At 35.6% G+C, this 13,839-nt stretch overlaps 1 protein-coding gene across 2 annotated transcripts in view; it reads right to left on the reverse strand.

Annotated features, from left to right (window-relative positions):
• Nucleotides 1-13,839, reverse strand: part of col5a1 (procollagen, type V, alpha 1) — a 109,194-nt gene that overhangs the window by 32,868 nt on the left and 62,487 nt on the right. For both annotated transcript variants that reach the window (XM_028463534.1, XM_028463533.1), the window contains exons 13-29: nucleotides 13,659-13,751; nucleotides 12,074-12,130; nucleotides 11,932-11,985; nucleotides 11,797-11,850; nucleotides 10,792-10,845; nucleotides 10,651-10,704; nucleotides 9,732-9,785; nucleotides 9,316-9,360; nucleotides 8,191-8,244; nucleotides 7,391-7,435; nucleotides 7,047-7,100; nucleotides 6,915-6,959; nucleotides 5,595-5,648; nucleotides 2,434-2,478; nucleotides 2,249-2,302; nucleotides 1,030-1,074; nucleotides 702-755 (exon numbers count right to left, since the gene is read on the reverse strand). In XM_028463534.1, coding sequence (XP_028319335.1) covers nucleotides 702-755; nucleotides 1,030-1,074; nucleotides 2,249-2,302; nucleotides 2,434-2,478; nucleotides 5,595-5,648; nucleotides 6,915-6,959; nucleotides 7,047-7,100; nucleotides 7,391-7,435; nucleotides 8,191-8,244; nucleotides 9,316-9,360; nucleotides 9,732-9,785; nucleotides 10,651-10,704; nucleotides 10,792-10,845; nucleotides 11,797-11,850; nucleotides 11,932-11,985; nucleotides 12,074-12,130; nucleotides 13,659-13,751 — 915 coding nt within the window. The remainder of the gene's footprint in view (nucleotides 1-701; nucleotides 756-1,029; nucleotides 1,075-2,248; nucleotides 2,303-2,433; nucleotides 2,479-5,594; nucleotides 5,649-6,914; nucleotides 6,960-7,046; nucleotides 7,101-7,390; nucleotides 7,436-8,190; nucleotides 8,245-9,315; nucleotides 9,361-9,731; nucleotides 9,786-10,650; nucleotides 10,705-10,791; nucleotides 10,846-11,796; nucleotides 11,851-11,931; nucleotides 11,986-12,073; nucleotides 12,131-13,658; nucleotides 13,752-13,839) is intronic.

Here is a 13,839-nt window from a genome sequence, read left to right on the forward strand (position 1 = left end):
AGATTTTGTAGGGTTTTTTTTGTGTGTTTTGTTCTTTTGTGCATTTTTTCCCCCTCATTTTGTGTTCTTTTGTGTATTTTTGTTGCTCTTTTGTGTATTTCCGTTTGTTTGTACATTTTTTTTTGTTGAACTGTTGTGCATATTTTTCTCTTATTTTGTTGTCCTGTTAAGTATTTGCGTTGTCTTGTCGTGTATTTCTCTGTTAATTTGTATTTTTATAGTAATTTTGTGTATTTTTTTTGTTGTCATTTTGTGCATTTACTTTCGGGGCCGCTATTTGCCCATGTTTGTGATACACGTAGACATTATTTTATAAAGCACAATGATGATAATTTTAAAATGGATGGTATTTTTCATCAACAAATTTAACCCTGAATTATCTTTCTGGGTAAAACTTTATTTTAATTAAAATGATCGAGTTTTATATGGTATATGGCCATTTTGAGAAAAAATACAAATTTTTTGTCACACTTGTGTATTGTCAATGCTATTAATGGCTAGGAAATTGCGGCGTAGGTGAAAGTAAATGCAAACCACTGTGAGTCATCAGCAGTCTCTCATCAGAGGTCAAAGTCTACGTGTGCTAGCGTTATAAAAGGAACTCTACGTTCCTTTCACTGTCATCAGGTCAAGGAACAGCTTCCAATAACATGTTACACAAGTTTAATCAACGAGGCGTAACTGTACACATCCAGCCTTACCCTGTCTCCCTTGATCCCCATATCTCCCTTGAAGCCCGGGAAGCCGTCTTCACCCTATCAAGAAAGAGAAAAGATGGCATTGATGACAGCTGCTATATAAAAGGCATTCATAATACAGTGTGTTGCTATAGTAACTCTTCAAGCTGGTTACCCACACAGTACAAGTTACACAATTTAACAGCCATCAATAGTCATAATAACTTGTAAAGAATATGAGAAAAATTACAAAAATCTGTGCTTAAATAAAGCGATTCATCATTATTGACATTTAAATGTTATGGCTTTTCATCCTTTAAGTTTAATTTTTCAGTGCAACTCTTTTATTTACCTTTTCACCCCTGTTTCCTTTCAGACCACGCACACCATCAGCTCCCTGTCAAATATTAACAAAACAGTCAAATATTGAGATAAAGGAGGGATGTTAAAAAGAAACACGGAATATATATATATATATATATCAGAATCAGAAAATACTTCATTGATCCCAGGGAGAAAATGACTTAAAATGAAAAGAATAAACAAATAAATGCAAGAAAAGAAAAACAGAAATAAGTAAAATATTAAATACAAGTGTACATATTACATAAAAAAAAAATAATGGTTATAAAACAAAAATGTACAAATATAATACAGATAAATACAAACATCTAGAATTAAGATGGATGCATGTATTTATGACACTCTTAATAGTTGACGATTTACATCGTCTGCAACAAACGATGAAATAAACCCAATAGTTAAGCTGTAAAAATCCACAAGTAAACTAAATAGAGATGTACAATATTATCAGCCGATATTTCCTGTAACATGTAATATAGACAGTGACACAGGTATTGGTTTTTCTGCCAATATTCAAAAACAATATGTGCTGTTTTTAAGACATATTGAAATTATTATGGCACTTAGTTGGCACAGATGATGTTTCATCACATTAAAAGTAGGATTAACATGTTAATTGCATGGAGATACTGTATATAAGTGTCCCGATATTACCAAACAATGTGATTTATAGAGGTTATTTTTCAATGTCGTCTAATTCATTTTTCATAAATTGTATTCAAGGTTAATGTTAAACTGTACGTAACCCATGAGTTAATAATAAATGGCTGTTTTTTTTTGTTTTTTTTCTCATACCTTTACTGTCACATTCCAATATTACAAAATAAAAGCATGTACGATTTGTGTTAACATCGGTATCGGCCGATACTTTGGTTAAAATATGAAGGTATTAGGACACCTATATATATACTGTATGTATGTATATATATGTATGTATGTATATATATGTATAAGTGACCTCAAATGAGGTTAAGGGGGAGGGGTTTATGTATAACGCTATTGGTTGATAAAGAAAAGCTGAAATCGGGTGTTGGACAATGTTGGCATATCAGCAACAAAAAACAATATTAAACATCTCGACTAAGAAGTAATTGTTGCTGAATGTAATGTAATGTCATGTACAGTATGTTGGGTGCACGTTGTGCCTCAAATAATATAGCTTATCATTGTTTTTACAGGGAATAATTAGAGTTTTGTTGTGAGCTCACCTTGACACCTCGGGGTCCAGGATATCCAATGGGTCCTTGAGGTCCAGCAGGTCCCTTTAAAGACAGATGTTCAATGAGAGCTTGTAACAGATTTAGTGCTAAAATATTTAAATCAGTAGAAACCATTTGATTTGAAAGTCAAAGTAAAAACTAAAGTCAACAAATAATTGTTTTATGAAACTCACCATGTGTCCTTTCTCTCCATTAGGTCCTTCTTTTCCAGGATGACCCTGCGAACAGTTCAGTGTAATGTTATGGTACAGGTCTCTAATGGAGGTATTATATTATTAAAACTACCAAAAGGACCTTTGGACTTTAATCTGATTTGGGAATTTTTATAATCAATGTACGCAAAACCGAGACAGTAGAACTCATTATTGAGCTCCAAAAGTCACGCGTATCAAACGGACCCCAACCTATGTCAAATGGTTTTGTGGGGAACAGACCAGTCTGGGATTAACAAGCCTTCGTGATAGCAGTAGTCGTAACATAGCTGAGCCTCCTCAAGTAGAGTCCTTGGTATGTGCTATCAGTGTACGATGGTATCTGGCCCGTTTAGGGAGTCTGCTGCTGTTCAATGTTCTCAGGGTTATGTATGTTGCTGATAGCGGTAGTCATAACATAGAAGAACCTCCACAGACGGAGTCCTTAATGTATGCTATCAGTGAATCATGGTACCTGGCCCGCTTAGGGAGTCTGCTGATGTTCAGTGCTTTCTGGGTTATGCATGTTGCTGATAGCGGTAGTCAAAACATAGAAGAACCTCCTCAGACAGAGTCCTTGGTGTGTGCTATCAGTGTACAATGGTACCTGGCCTGCTTATTGAGTCTGCTGCTGTTCAATGTTCTCAGGGTTGTGTATGTTGCTTATAGTGGTAGTAAAAACAGGGGGCCTCCTCAGGCATAGTCCTTAATGTGTGCTATCAGTGTACCATGGTATATGACCTGCTTAGGGAGTCCGCTACGATTCGATGTCCTGTGTTGTGTATGTAGCTTATAGTGATAGTAATAACATAGCGGAGCCTCCTCATGAAGAGGCCTTGGTAAATGCTATCAGAGTAAGATGGTACCTGGCCTGCTTTGGGCAGTCTGACCAGAACTGACCAGGAGATAATACTGTAATTACATCTCAATACTTAATTTTCATAAAAACACAACTCTGACACATGTTCATAAAAAAAAAAGGCTCAAAGGAAACTAATTAGGGTGTACTCACATTGGCAACTGGGGCCGTTCTAAGCTCACAGCAGGAATCCCCCCCTCCCTGTCCCTTTTCTGACACGGTAGAATGGACCTGATCACAAGCTCAACTCGGTTCCCACAGAGAAACACATCATCACGTTAATTTATGACACACGTATGGCGTTACGTCACCATTAAGCGACTCTGGGTTTGTTGTTGACAGTACATTCTGTTAATTTCATATTTTCTGTTGCGTAGGGTAACTACGCAACAGAGCTGTTCGTTCCCTGTATGACCGGAGTCAGAGTCTGGTCCGCATTGCCGGCAGTAAGTCGAAATCGTTTCCGGTGAGGGTTGGACTCCGCCAGGGCTGCCCTTTGTCACCGATTCTGTTCATAACTTTTATGGACAGAATTTCTAGGCGCAGTCAGGGCGTTGAGGGGGTCCGGTTCGGGGGCCTCAGTATTGCATCACTGCTTTTTGCAGATGATGTGGTCCTGTTGGCTCCAACATACCGTGACCTTCAACTCTCACTGGATCGGTTCGCAGCCGAGTGTGAAGCGGCCGAAATGAGAATCAGCACCTCCAAATCCGAGTCCATGGTTCTCGACCGGAAAAAGGTGGAGTGCCTTCTCCGGGTTGGAGATGAGGTTCTGCCCAAGGTGGAGGAGTTCAAGTACCTCGGGGTCTTGTTCACGAGTGAGGGAAGGATGGAGCGAGAGATCGACAGGCGGATTGGTGCGGCGTCTGCAGTGATGCAGAGTCTGCATCAGTCCGTCATTGTAAAGAGGGAGCTGAGCCAAAAAGCAAAGCTCTCTATTTACAGGTCGGTCTACGTTCCAACCCTCACCTATGGTCATGAGCTTTGGGTCATGACCGAAAGAACAAGATCACGGGTACAAGCGGCCCAGCCACCCTACCTCCGTAGGGTGGCTGGGCTCTCCCTTAGAGAAAGGGTGAGAAGCTCAGTCATTCGGGAGGGGCTCAAAGTAGAGTCGCTGCTCCTCCGCATCGAGAAGACTCAGATGAGGTGGCTCGGGCACCTAATTAGGATGCCCCCTGAACGCCTCCCTAGTGAGGCGTATATATATATATATTATTTATACATATATTATTTATACATTAGCAGCAGTACAATGTCCAATTTTCATTTTTTTCTGGGTTATATAATAGCCAACCACATGTGTCCTGTCCACAAAATACCAGTAATATGTTACACATTTGCAGCAGTAAAATGTCCCATTTCCATATTTTCTGGTTTATATGGGTTAATATACCAGTAATATGTGTTTATATGTATATTTATACCCTCGGACCTGATGATGAGCTGCTACACTCCGTTACTGTCCCGCTGTCGGCTGAACAAAGAGAAGTCCTGACGGTCATGTTGTCCTCTTCCTCCATGAGTTCTCTGTGGTGTTGTTCATATATATCAGGAAACACCAACTCTGAACTTTTCATCGGCTAACGAGCACTTCTGACACCGCTATCATTGCGGAATGCGGATGTTTATGTGCCGTAAAGCGTCGCGCGGTACCAACGTCATCACATTTTGCGCGCAAGTCGAGTTGTGCGTGCGCATGCTGTTTGGACCACCTCTTCCAGCAGGACCATCGGGCCGTTAACCCCCCCCTGCGGTGCAGTTCACACCTACGCAGGCCAGACAATGGCCCCCCATGGTTTCACACATGCACAGAGCTGGTTAGGAACGGCCCTGGTTGCCAGTGTGAGTACACCCTTAGATTCAAATTAGACAAAAGGCCTTTGTATAAAGTCTGAAAACCCAATAGATTAAACAAAAGGAGTGTTTAAACCAATTCAACAAAAGACTCAATAATTGAGAGCGTAGGAACCATTTGTAAAAAACACTGAAGAGAAAACCAGTGAATACCAGACGTGACGCTCTCTTCTATTTGTATTTCATCTCTTTCAACACCTCACTGAGTCATTTTGTATTTATTTTTTATTGCCCAGGGATCTTGCATCCTCATCTCATCTCGCGCTACTCTTTCAGTTTTCAGTTATCACCCTGAGCCTGGGAGGAAACCTCTGCGACTGTGTAAAGAGGAACACTGCTGCGTGTGCGTACGCTACATACAACCTTTGGTACAGAAAAGAAAAGAGGAAAAAAGCAGCTTTTCAGAACGTGTGCAGGATAAACTCACCGGTGGACCGTCAGCTCCTGGCATTCCAGGCAGACCTGGCTTTCCAGTCGGTCCCTAGACAAGTGGTATAAAGTTAATAAAAATAACACACTATTTGGTTATGAATCAAGGTTAAAAACTATAGTCGATCTCATCGGTTTGTTGAAAGTCGTAAAGAAGATTTGAAGGGAAAGAGGCTAGAAGTCTATCGCATTAAATCCGATGTGTTGACAGCATCTGCCTGAACAGCTTGGAGGTAATTTTCATTTTCACATCAACCCTAATCAAAGCCAATAGCTCCAACAATGAGTTTGCAGCCTAGTGCGCACTCATGCACACAGCAGCTCAATGAGATGTGAGGTTTTTCTATACAAAATTAGATCTGCAGCCCAGTGGACGGTGGAAGCATTTATTGATTTTTGTATCAACAAAATAATAGCATTTTGTTTGATTATTGTTGTAGAATGCAATGTGGTATGGGATACGTTAATGGCTACATGTCATATAAATCAATAAAGCATGCTGGGTTATTCTGTCTGTGTACCCTGTCTACTTTCCTTTCCGTCAATATTTTCATCGACAGTTATAAGATAAGATTATGACTAATTAAAAATAAATGCTTGTGAGCAAAAACTATATGAAAATATGTTGATATTTTTTGTTAAATACTAAAAACTCTACGTGGAAGGTGGGACAAGCTGATGAAAGTAATGGATTACAAGTCCTCACGTTACTGTAATTGAGTTGCTTTACTGGGTGAAGGTAAAAGGTATAAAAGGCTTCAGAGTGTCAATATTGGAACAATTACTTCAAACTGGAAAATAATGGGCATCACAAGTCGTGAATGTGGTTAAATTGGCAAAAATAAGGATGAAATATGGTGAAAAGAGGTTAAAAGTGACAATAATGGGTCAACATATGACATTAGGTGGAAAAAGTAGGAACTAAAGACTGACTAAATCTAAATCAACATTAACACTGCTCTCATTCTTCAAACTCTACATTAAACTGAAATATAACACCTGCATTATTCATTTAGCATTTCATATGGTTTAATAATGAGCTGAATGTCTTCCATAAACTCACATAAACGTGATCTATTTGACGTAGGATTAAAATGTATCAGCATTATTCTGCCCCGCGTTAGCATAATTGTGTGCTAAGCATTTGGATCTGAATAAGAAAGCGTCTCAGATGCAGATAAATGACACAATATCAGCCGCTTTTAGGCTCGCAGCATCTCCTTTTATTGACTTTTTATCCTCCGCCGGCTGATATTCTCTTTAAATGAATAAATGCTGCAGACTTTACTAAACAATAAGCCAACGTGAGATGAATCACCTTCTCTCCTGGAGGCCCGATGTGTCCTTGTGGTCCTGGAAGTCCCTGTGAAGGGATTACATTTGGCTCGAGATTAATTTCAGGAATAAAAGATAAACGATTCGTCATAAAACAGGACAGTTAATATCGCACCTGAGCACCGGGGTTGCCTTGCTGGCCTGGAGGTCCTGGCTCTCCTTGAGGTCCCTGAAACAATCAAAAACCACATATTTAGATTATTTAAATGTTGTTTGAGCTTTAAATTACATTATTTATTGCTAATTTACAGCAAAATGAATCATTTTTATGGTTGGAATCATTATATTCTGCATAACCGCAGCAATAACTACTGACACATAGACATAAATCAACGTTCCCTCTGAGATATAGATGATTAATTAACATTAGAGCCTGTAAATGTTGTTGATATTCCATCTCTGGCTTATTGGAATCATCCCAACAGAATAAACTTGTCTGATTTGATAAACATTACTTACAAAATTTCCTTTGGGTCCTGGTTGTCCATCCATTCCTGTAACACCCTTAAAAAAAACAAAAAACACTGACAATTTACTGACAATGACAATGACACACTTTTGCAGGTTTGTTAAAAAAACAAACTCTGAATTTGACTCTGTGCAAAACATGAAATCAATTCTTTATTAATAATAAATAAATATTTGTTTGCAATTTAATAATTTTATATTTTTAGAAAATAATAATGTAATCATTTTTATAATATACGCATATGAAAAATTAATAGTTTATTTTTTCAATATTTTAGTGAATAATTTGTATATTTTTGATGATATAGTAATGTAATAATTGTCATAATATAGTAATTTAATCATTTTATAATATAATTAGATGTATCTATTTTTATGTCTTATTTAATATTTTTTATAATATAATTTAATAATGTTACAATATAATAATAATGTAATATTTAATTAATTAATTTATTTTATTTAATAGATCTTATAATATAATATTTTTATGATTTTTATAATATGATTTGATTTATTTATTTATTCATTGTTATATTTTATTAAAATTAGTTAATTTAACATTTTTACAATATAATTTAACATTTTATTTATTTATTTGTATATTTTACTTAATTTTTATAATGTGATATTTTTATTTTATAATTTTGTCCTTCCCTGTGTATGTTTTTTTTTTTTTTTTTCACTATATTCTGTGCTTTTTGGAAATAAATTGGTTACACAATTATTGCTCATACATAGACACATAGGGTAAAAAAAAAAAAAAAAAAAACAGTGTGCATGTGACTTACAGGTGGTCCAGGAAGTCCCTGAGGTCCCTTAGGTCCAAGCAAGCCACGGGGTCCCTACAAAATAAAAGAACAGGACTGATTTCACACATGTGAAAGGTGAAATTAAATAATCTCATCCTGCAAAAGTTAATACTGACGTATAAAATATATCATTGTGGAGACTGATTCTCAGTTTTATCTGTAGTGTTTATATATTGTGATTGGTGTGTATCATTAGTATTATTTTGTAACATTGCACACATTGGTACATTATGACTGGCATGGTTGTATTTTTTTCATATGACTTATCCACAATTGTATTTCTATTTTTATCTACTTATTTCTATCTGAAATATTAGTATGCTGTATGTGCTTCATTTTTTTAATTCTGTGTATTTGATTTATTTACTCAATTTATTTAGTAAAATGTTTATTTTATTTATACGTGTATAAGTGCACATATCTATGGGTATGAGTGTGCATGTATAAGTATATGCGTACATTCTAATATTCTAAAATATTATGGGTATCCAATATCTATTGCTTTGATGGAATATTTGTTTAACTCTATTGTTGCTATTATTTCTACGATTACTACCATTGATACTGTTATTGTCAATTTTCTTTTGTTTTGGTTTATCCCTCATCCTGTTGTTTTTTTGCTGTTTGCTTTGTTAATTGAGTGCCAAAAATATGTAAAATAAAATAATAATTATATACATATATATATATATATATATATATATATATATATATATATCATAATAATTGTGTAATAAAGGTAATAAAGAGATTTGGAACGCAGTAACACCACGTTTTTCTTACAATCTCAACATGAAATCAATGCAGCACCCCCTGGTGGATAGGTTCAGTCATAACATGACATGTGACATTGCTGTTTTCTTGTATTTTTCCCACCATTGGGAATTCTGACGAGGATGTCACTGTAACCACATGTTTTTGACCTCAATTTTATTTAATTTTTTCCAACTTGTATTGATGAGGAAAGACCGATCGATGTGAGGAAAACTTTCATTTCTACGGATATGAACGTCTGCAGATGATGTATGATATCATCAGATCCTCTGAGTGGGCCTTAATATAATAACTGTGTGTGTGTGTGTGTGTGTGTGTGAGATCACTCACCGGTTCACCAGGAAGTCCCCTGGGTCCCATCTCTCCATCATCTCCCTGGGAAAGAGACGGATTGGGTCAGACTGTGGAACGGACAGGGAATGATAATGATGTGTGTGTGTGTGTGTGTGTGTGTGTAGTACTGATGGATGAGATAATAGGGAGAATGAATTGTAAAAGGATGCAGTTGCATCAGTAAAGCACAATGAGTACAGATCAAATATAATGTGAGGAACATTCAGGGAGAAAAAGATGAGCTTTGCCGTGAAACAAAATGTGAAAATCATCTTTGTTTTCCTGATGACACGATGTAAAAGGATGAGGCTTCAAAAGCACGGAAAGATCAGCCAAAAATAAAAGAAAGGGCAAATGTAAAATGACTTTAGTGTGTGTGTGTGTGTGTGCGCGCGTGTGTGTGTGTGTGTTACCCTCTCTCCATCCTCTCCAGTAGCACCAGGAGGTCCACTGGGTCCAGGTTCACCCTAAACACACACAAAACATCAGCAAATGTATTAGTTGTTCGTCTCTAAACCAGTGGTTCTTAACATTTCAGCCCTGCGACCCCCAAAATAAAAATACCAGAGACCGGGGACCCCCATTGTAGCTGAAAAATGCATTGTTCTATGAATCTGTGATGACCTTATTCATTTATTTATGCATCTGAATAATATCCACTGTTGTCCAGGAAGTGTGTTATTATTTGTGCCATAGTAAAAAGTCACCTTAAAGATTGAAATCTTTGTTTTAATCAGAAATAAAATGGGTTAAAAGTGACCAAAAAAAAAAAAAATAATGGAAAAGGTGGTGAAATTGGATTTTAAAAACCACAGAAATTGGTTAAAAGTTGCACATTAAAGTGACAAAATCAGACAGAAAAAGTGGTAAAAAAAAAAAAAAATGGTTCAAAGTCTCGATATTGATTTAAAAGTGGCAGAAATAGTGGGTAATGTAGTTCAAAAAGTAGGAACAATTAGATTAAACTGGCAAATAATGGGCATGATAAATCGTGAATGTGGTTAAATTGTCAAAAATGGGCATGAAATATGCTGAAAATTGGTTAAAAGTGACAATAATGGGTCAACATATGTAACATTAGGTGGAAAAGTGGTGGAAAGGGTTTAAAAGTGGTGAAAATGTGCAGAAAAAGCATTAGAATTTGACGGCGAAGAGCCCGAAAAAACCGAGTAATGTCACAAAAATGCATTAAAATATGGCAGGTTTGGTGTAGTTGCAGAAAAAGGGTCAAACGAAGCACAAATGTTCTGTTTCCCAGTGTCTGGCAACCCCAAATGGGGTCCCAGCCCCAAGGGTTGAGAACCCCAGCTTTTGCCCATAAAAATGACTCACTCTGTGTCCTTTTTCACCAGGAAGTCCAGCCAGACCATCAAACCCTCGGTCGCCCTGAGAACAACACAGATCTTAGATGTACTTCAGCTAGCGTTGAAATTGAAACTAGATGCATAATGAACGTTGGGTTCTGTTCTGTACCTTTGGTCCGGTCTGTCCTGGCATTCCTCTGGCACCATCAGCACCAGCACGGCCCTGTGAGGACAGATACACACTCAGTAAATGTACAGAAAACCACATTGATTGTTGCATTAGAAGCATATTAACTAAGGGTGTAAGAAATATTGCAATAATTCAACACTCGATTATCGTATCGATCTAAAAAAAAAATGTCCAAATTGATTTTTTTAATGATGTTTTTTAATGCCAAAAAACAATTTTTAATTTTAAATTTAATTGCACTAACATATGCATAGCACGTACATTCCATGTCACTAGGTCAGTGTTTTTCAACCTTTTTTTGAGCCGAGGTACTGTACATGTTTTCATTGAACAAACTCCAAAGCCACACCACCAACCAAGAATGTTTTTAAAAAAATAAACTATATTAACAATAAACAGTCATTCTTATCAAAGTGTCTCACATAGGAATCAAACACAAAGAAAAACGTTTTTTATGATCTTTTGTATTTCTTCTTTCTAATAAAAAGTGCAGTTAGCTATATGCAGTCATTTTTTAAAATCATCTTTAATATTTTATATACTTGATACAGGTCATAGGAGGGATGAAAGTAAGTTTAAAAAACACTAAATATAATTACAACTACAACTGAACTTTATCATGTTAAATAATGTTTTGTTTTATTTTTTCATGTTTTATATTATGATATATTGTTTTTATATAATGTATAATACATAATTATATTATCATTATGTCTGTGCGCTTTGGGATGGGTAGTAGTTTTACAGATGTATGTGGTTATTTTGTTTAATTTTTTAGAATTTAAGAACTTAACAGAATCAAAATCTCTTTTAGAAGCAAAAGATTTAAAAAAAAATCTGAAAAATGTAATTTGACACCAATTGCTTATAATATTTGTACTTGAATTACAGTTAGTGACCATGTAAAGGTGAACTTTCTAATTATTGATCTTGCGATATATCGCAATGTACTGTATGTCATATTGATCGTATCATCAGACATACCCTTCGACCAGGCTTTCCAGTGGGTCCCAGAGGTCCCAGAGGTCCACGGGGTCCCTATGGGGGAAACAAAGTATCTTTGCTTGTTGTTTTTCCAGTATTTTAAGTTAACACTGTACGTATCAGTGGTATCTGTACCTGAGGACCTGCCTCTCCAGACTCTCCCTTCAGTCCTGGTACACCAGGAGGACCCTTGGAAGTTAAAAATGTGATTAAGTATCAAACACACTGATTATATCATGATTATATTATAAAATAATAATCCTTTCTCTTTACATACCAGAGGACCAGGCCTGCCAGTTAAACCCATAGGACCAGTCGGGCCACGCATGGACAGCTAAATATCAAATGGTAGCATATGGAGAGAGAAAAAAATATACTCAATAAAAAGACATGAACCAATAAAAAAGAGTCAATAATTGAGTAATCGGACTAATGGAAAATAACGGGAATAAAACACAAAAACAAAGAATAAAAATGGAAATAATGAGTTAAATAATGACATCCCAGCAGCACTGCATTGTGGGTCAAAGGTCACAGTAACTAAAATAGGAATTATCGAGAATTTCATAAGCTGGAAAATAGCAGATTGTATTATTATTATTTTCTATGTATTATATTATATGTAATAATTGTGGGGGCTTGTCCAGGATATTTTTTCTACATTAGGTAATTAAAGTTAACAGATAAACTTGTAGCACTTTCTTACGTAGTCTCGGACCCAAAGTGTACGACCGTTCCTTCAAAATAAGAGCATGTATCAGCTGTTAGACACAAATAGAACAACTCGCTGGTTTTAGACACTCGGAAACTGACCAATCCCTTTTGGGATCTAAAGTTATCAATAAAAAAAAAAATAAACGTATCAATTATTAATCTAATTATCATTTTTGTCTACATTCGACATTTTTAAGGATCTATGGATTCAGTGGCTCACTTCTAGGTCTCGCGCAACTATAATTACAAGCATTTTGATCCAAGCGTTTTTCCCGTTTCTATTTCATCGTTGAAATAGGGGCGTGGCTAATTGACTTTACACAAAAACACGCTTCGCAGTTCACTAACAATTGCAACTAATGTATGAAAGTCACCGACATGAGTTTAGTTACCGTGAACTTTACCTGTAAATTCTTACGCATGGGTTATCTTACAATGTCAATTAAATATTATAATTCATATGTGAATTAATCTTGAAAATGTGTTTTTTTTTGTTTGTTTTTTTTGTTTTTATCAATCAATCAAACTTTATTTATATCACCTTTCTTACAATTTTTTTTTTTTTTTTTATTGCAGACCAAAGTGATTCACAGAACTTTGCTAATGGTTAAAAAAAAGAAAGAAAAAAAGGTTTAGAAACGAATGCACACACAAGTAGTTTAATAAAATAATTAAAAAATATTAAACAAAGCAGAGAAGGGCCCAACCTTAAAAATATAAAACATTAAAATTAGCATAATAACAATAACAGTTAAAAACCATGAAAACTATAAAAATCATAAAGCACTACATAAGTTTTAACAGTTTTATTTTACTAATGTGTTATTATTATTATTTTTGCATATTTGAAAAAGAAAACATACAATACCTATAATAAAAACAGTTATTATAAAATCAAACTCTATATATTAACTTATTAATAGAACAACAAGTTCAGAAAAGGCCTAAAAACATCATTGTAAATAACATTGTAAAACCAAACCCTATTTTTTTTTAATTTTTTCTATTCTGGCCTGTAGAAAATAATTTTGTAAAATAAAATTAAGATAGTTAAAAATAAAAACAATCAATTAAAAATTAATTTCCAAAAAAGCCACAATGAATCTTTATGATTTAATTATATTTATTCCATTTAGAGGAAGTCTCACCCTGGCCTGCTGCATGATGGCCTGCATCTGGGCCTCCTGTGCTGACACCCCAGGTCCTTTCTGTCCAGAGTCTCCTCCAGCACTCATTCTGAACTGTGGACGCAACAAGATTTAGTGTAAAAAAACAAAACGAAACACTTAAAGAACCAACAAAACACACGCATACATATTTATGTCTCAT

The sequence above is a fragment of the Gouania willdenowi genome, chromosome 12 (assembly GCF_900634775.1).
Source record: "Gouania willdenowi chromosome 12, fGouWil2.1, whole genome shotgun sequence".
NCBI lineage: Eukaryota > Metazoa > Chordata > Actinopteri > Blenniiformes > Gobiesocidae > Gouania > Gouania willdenowi.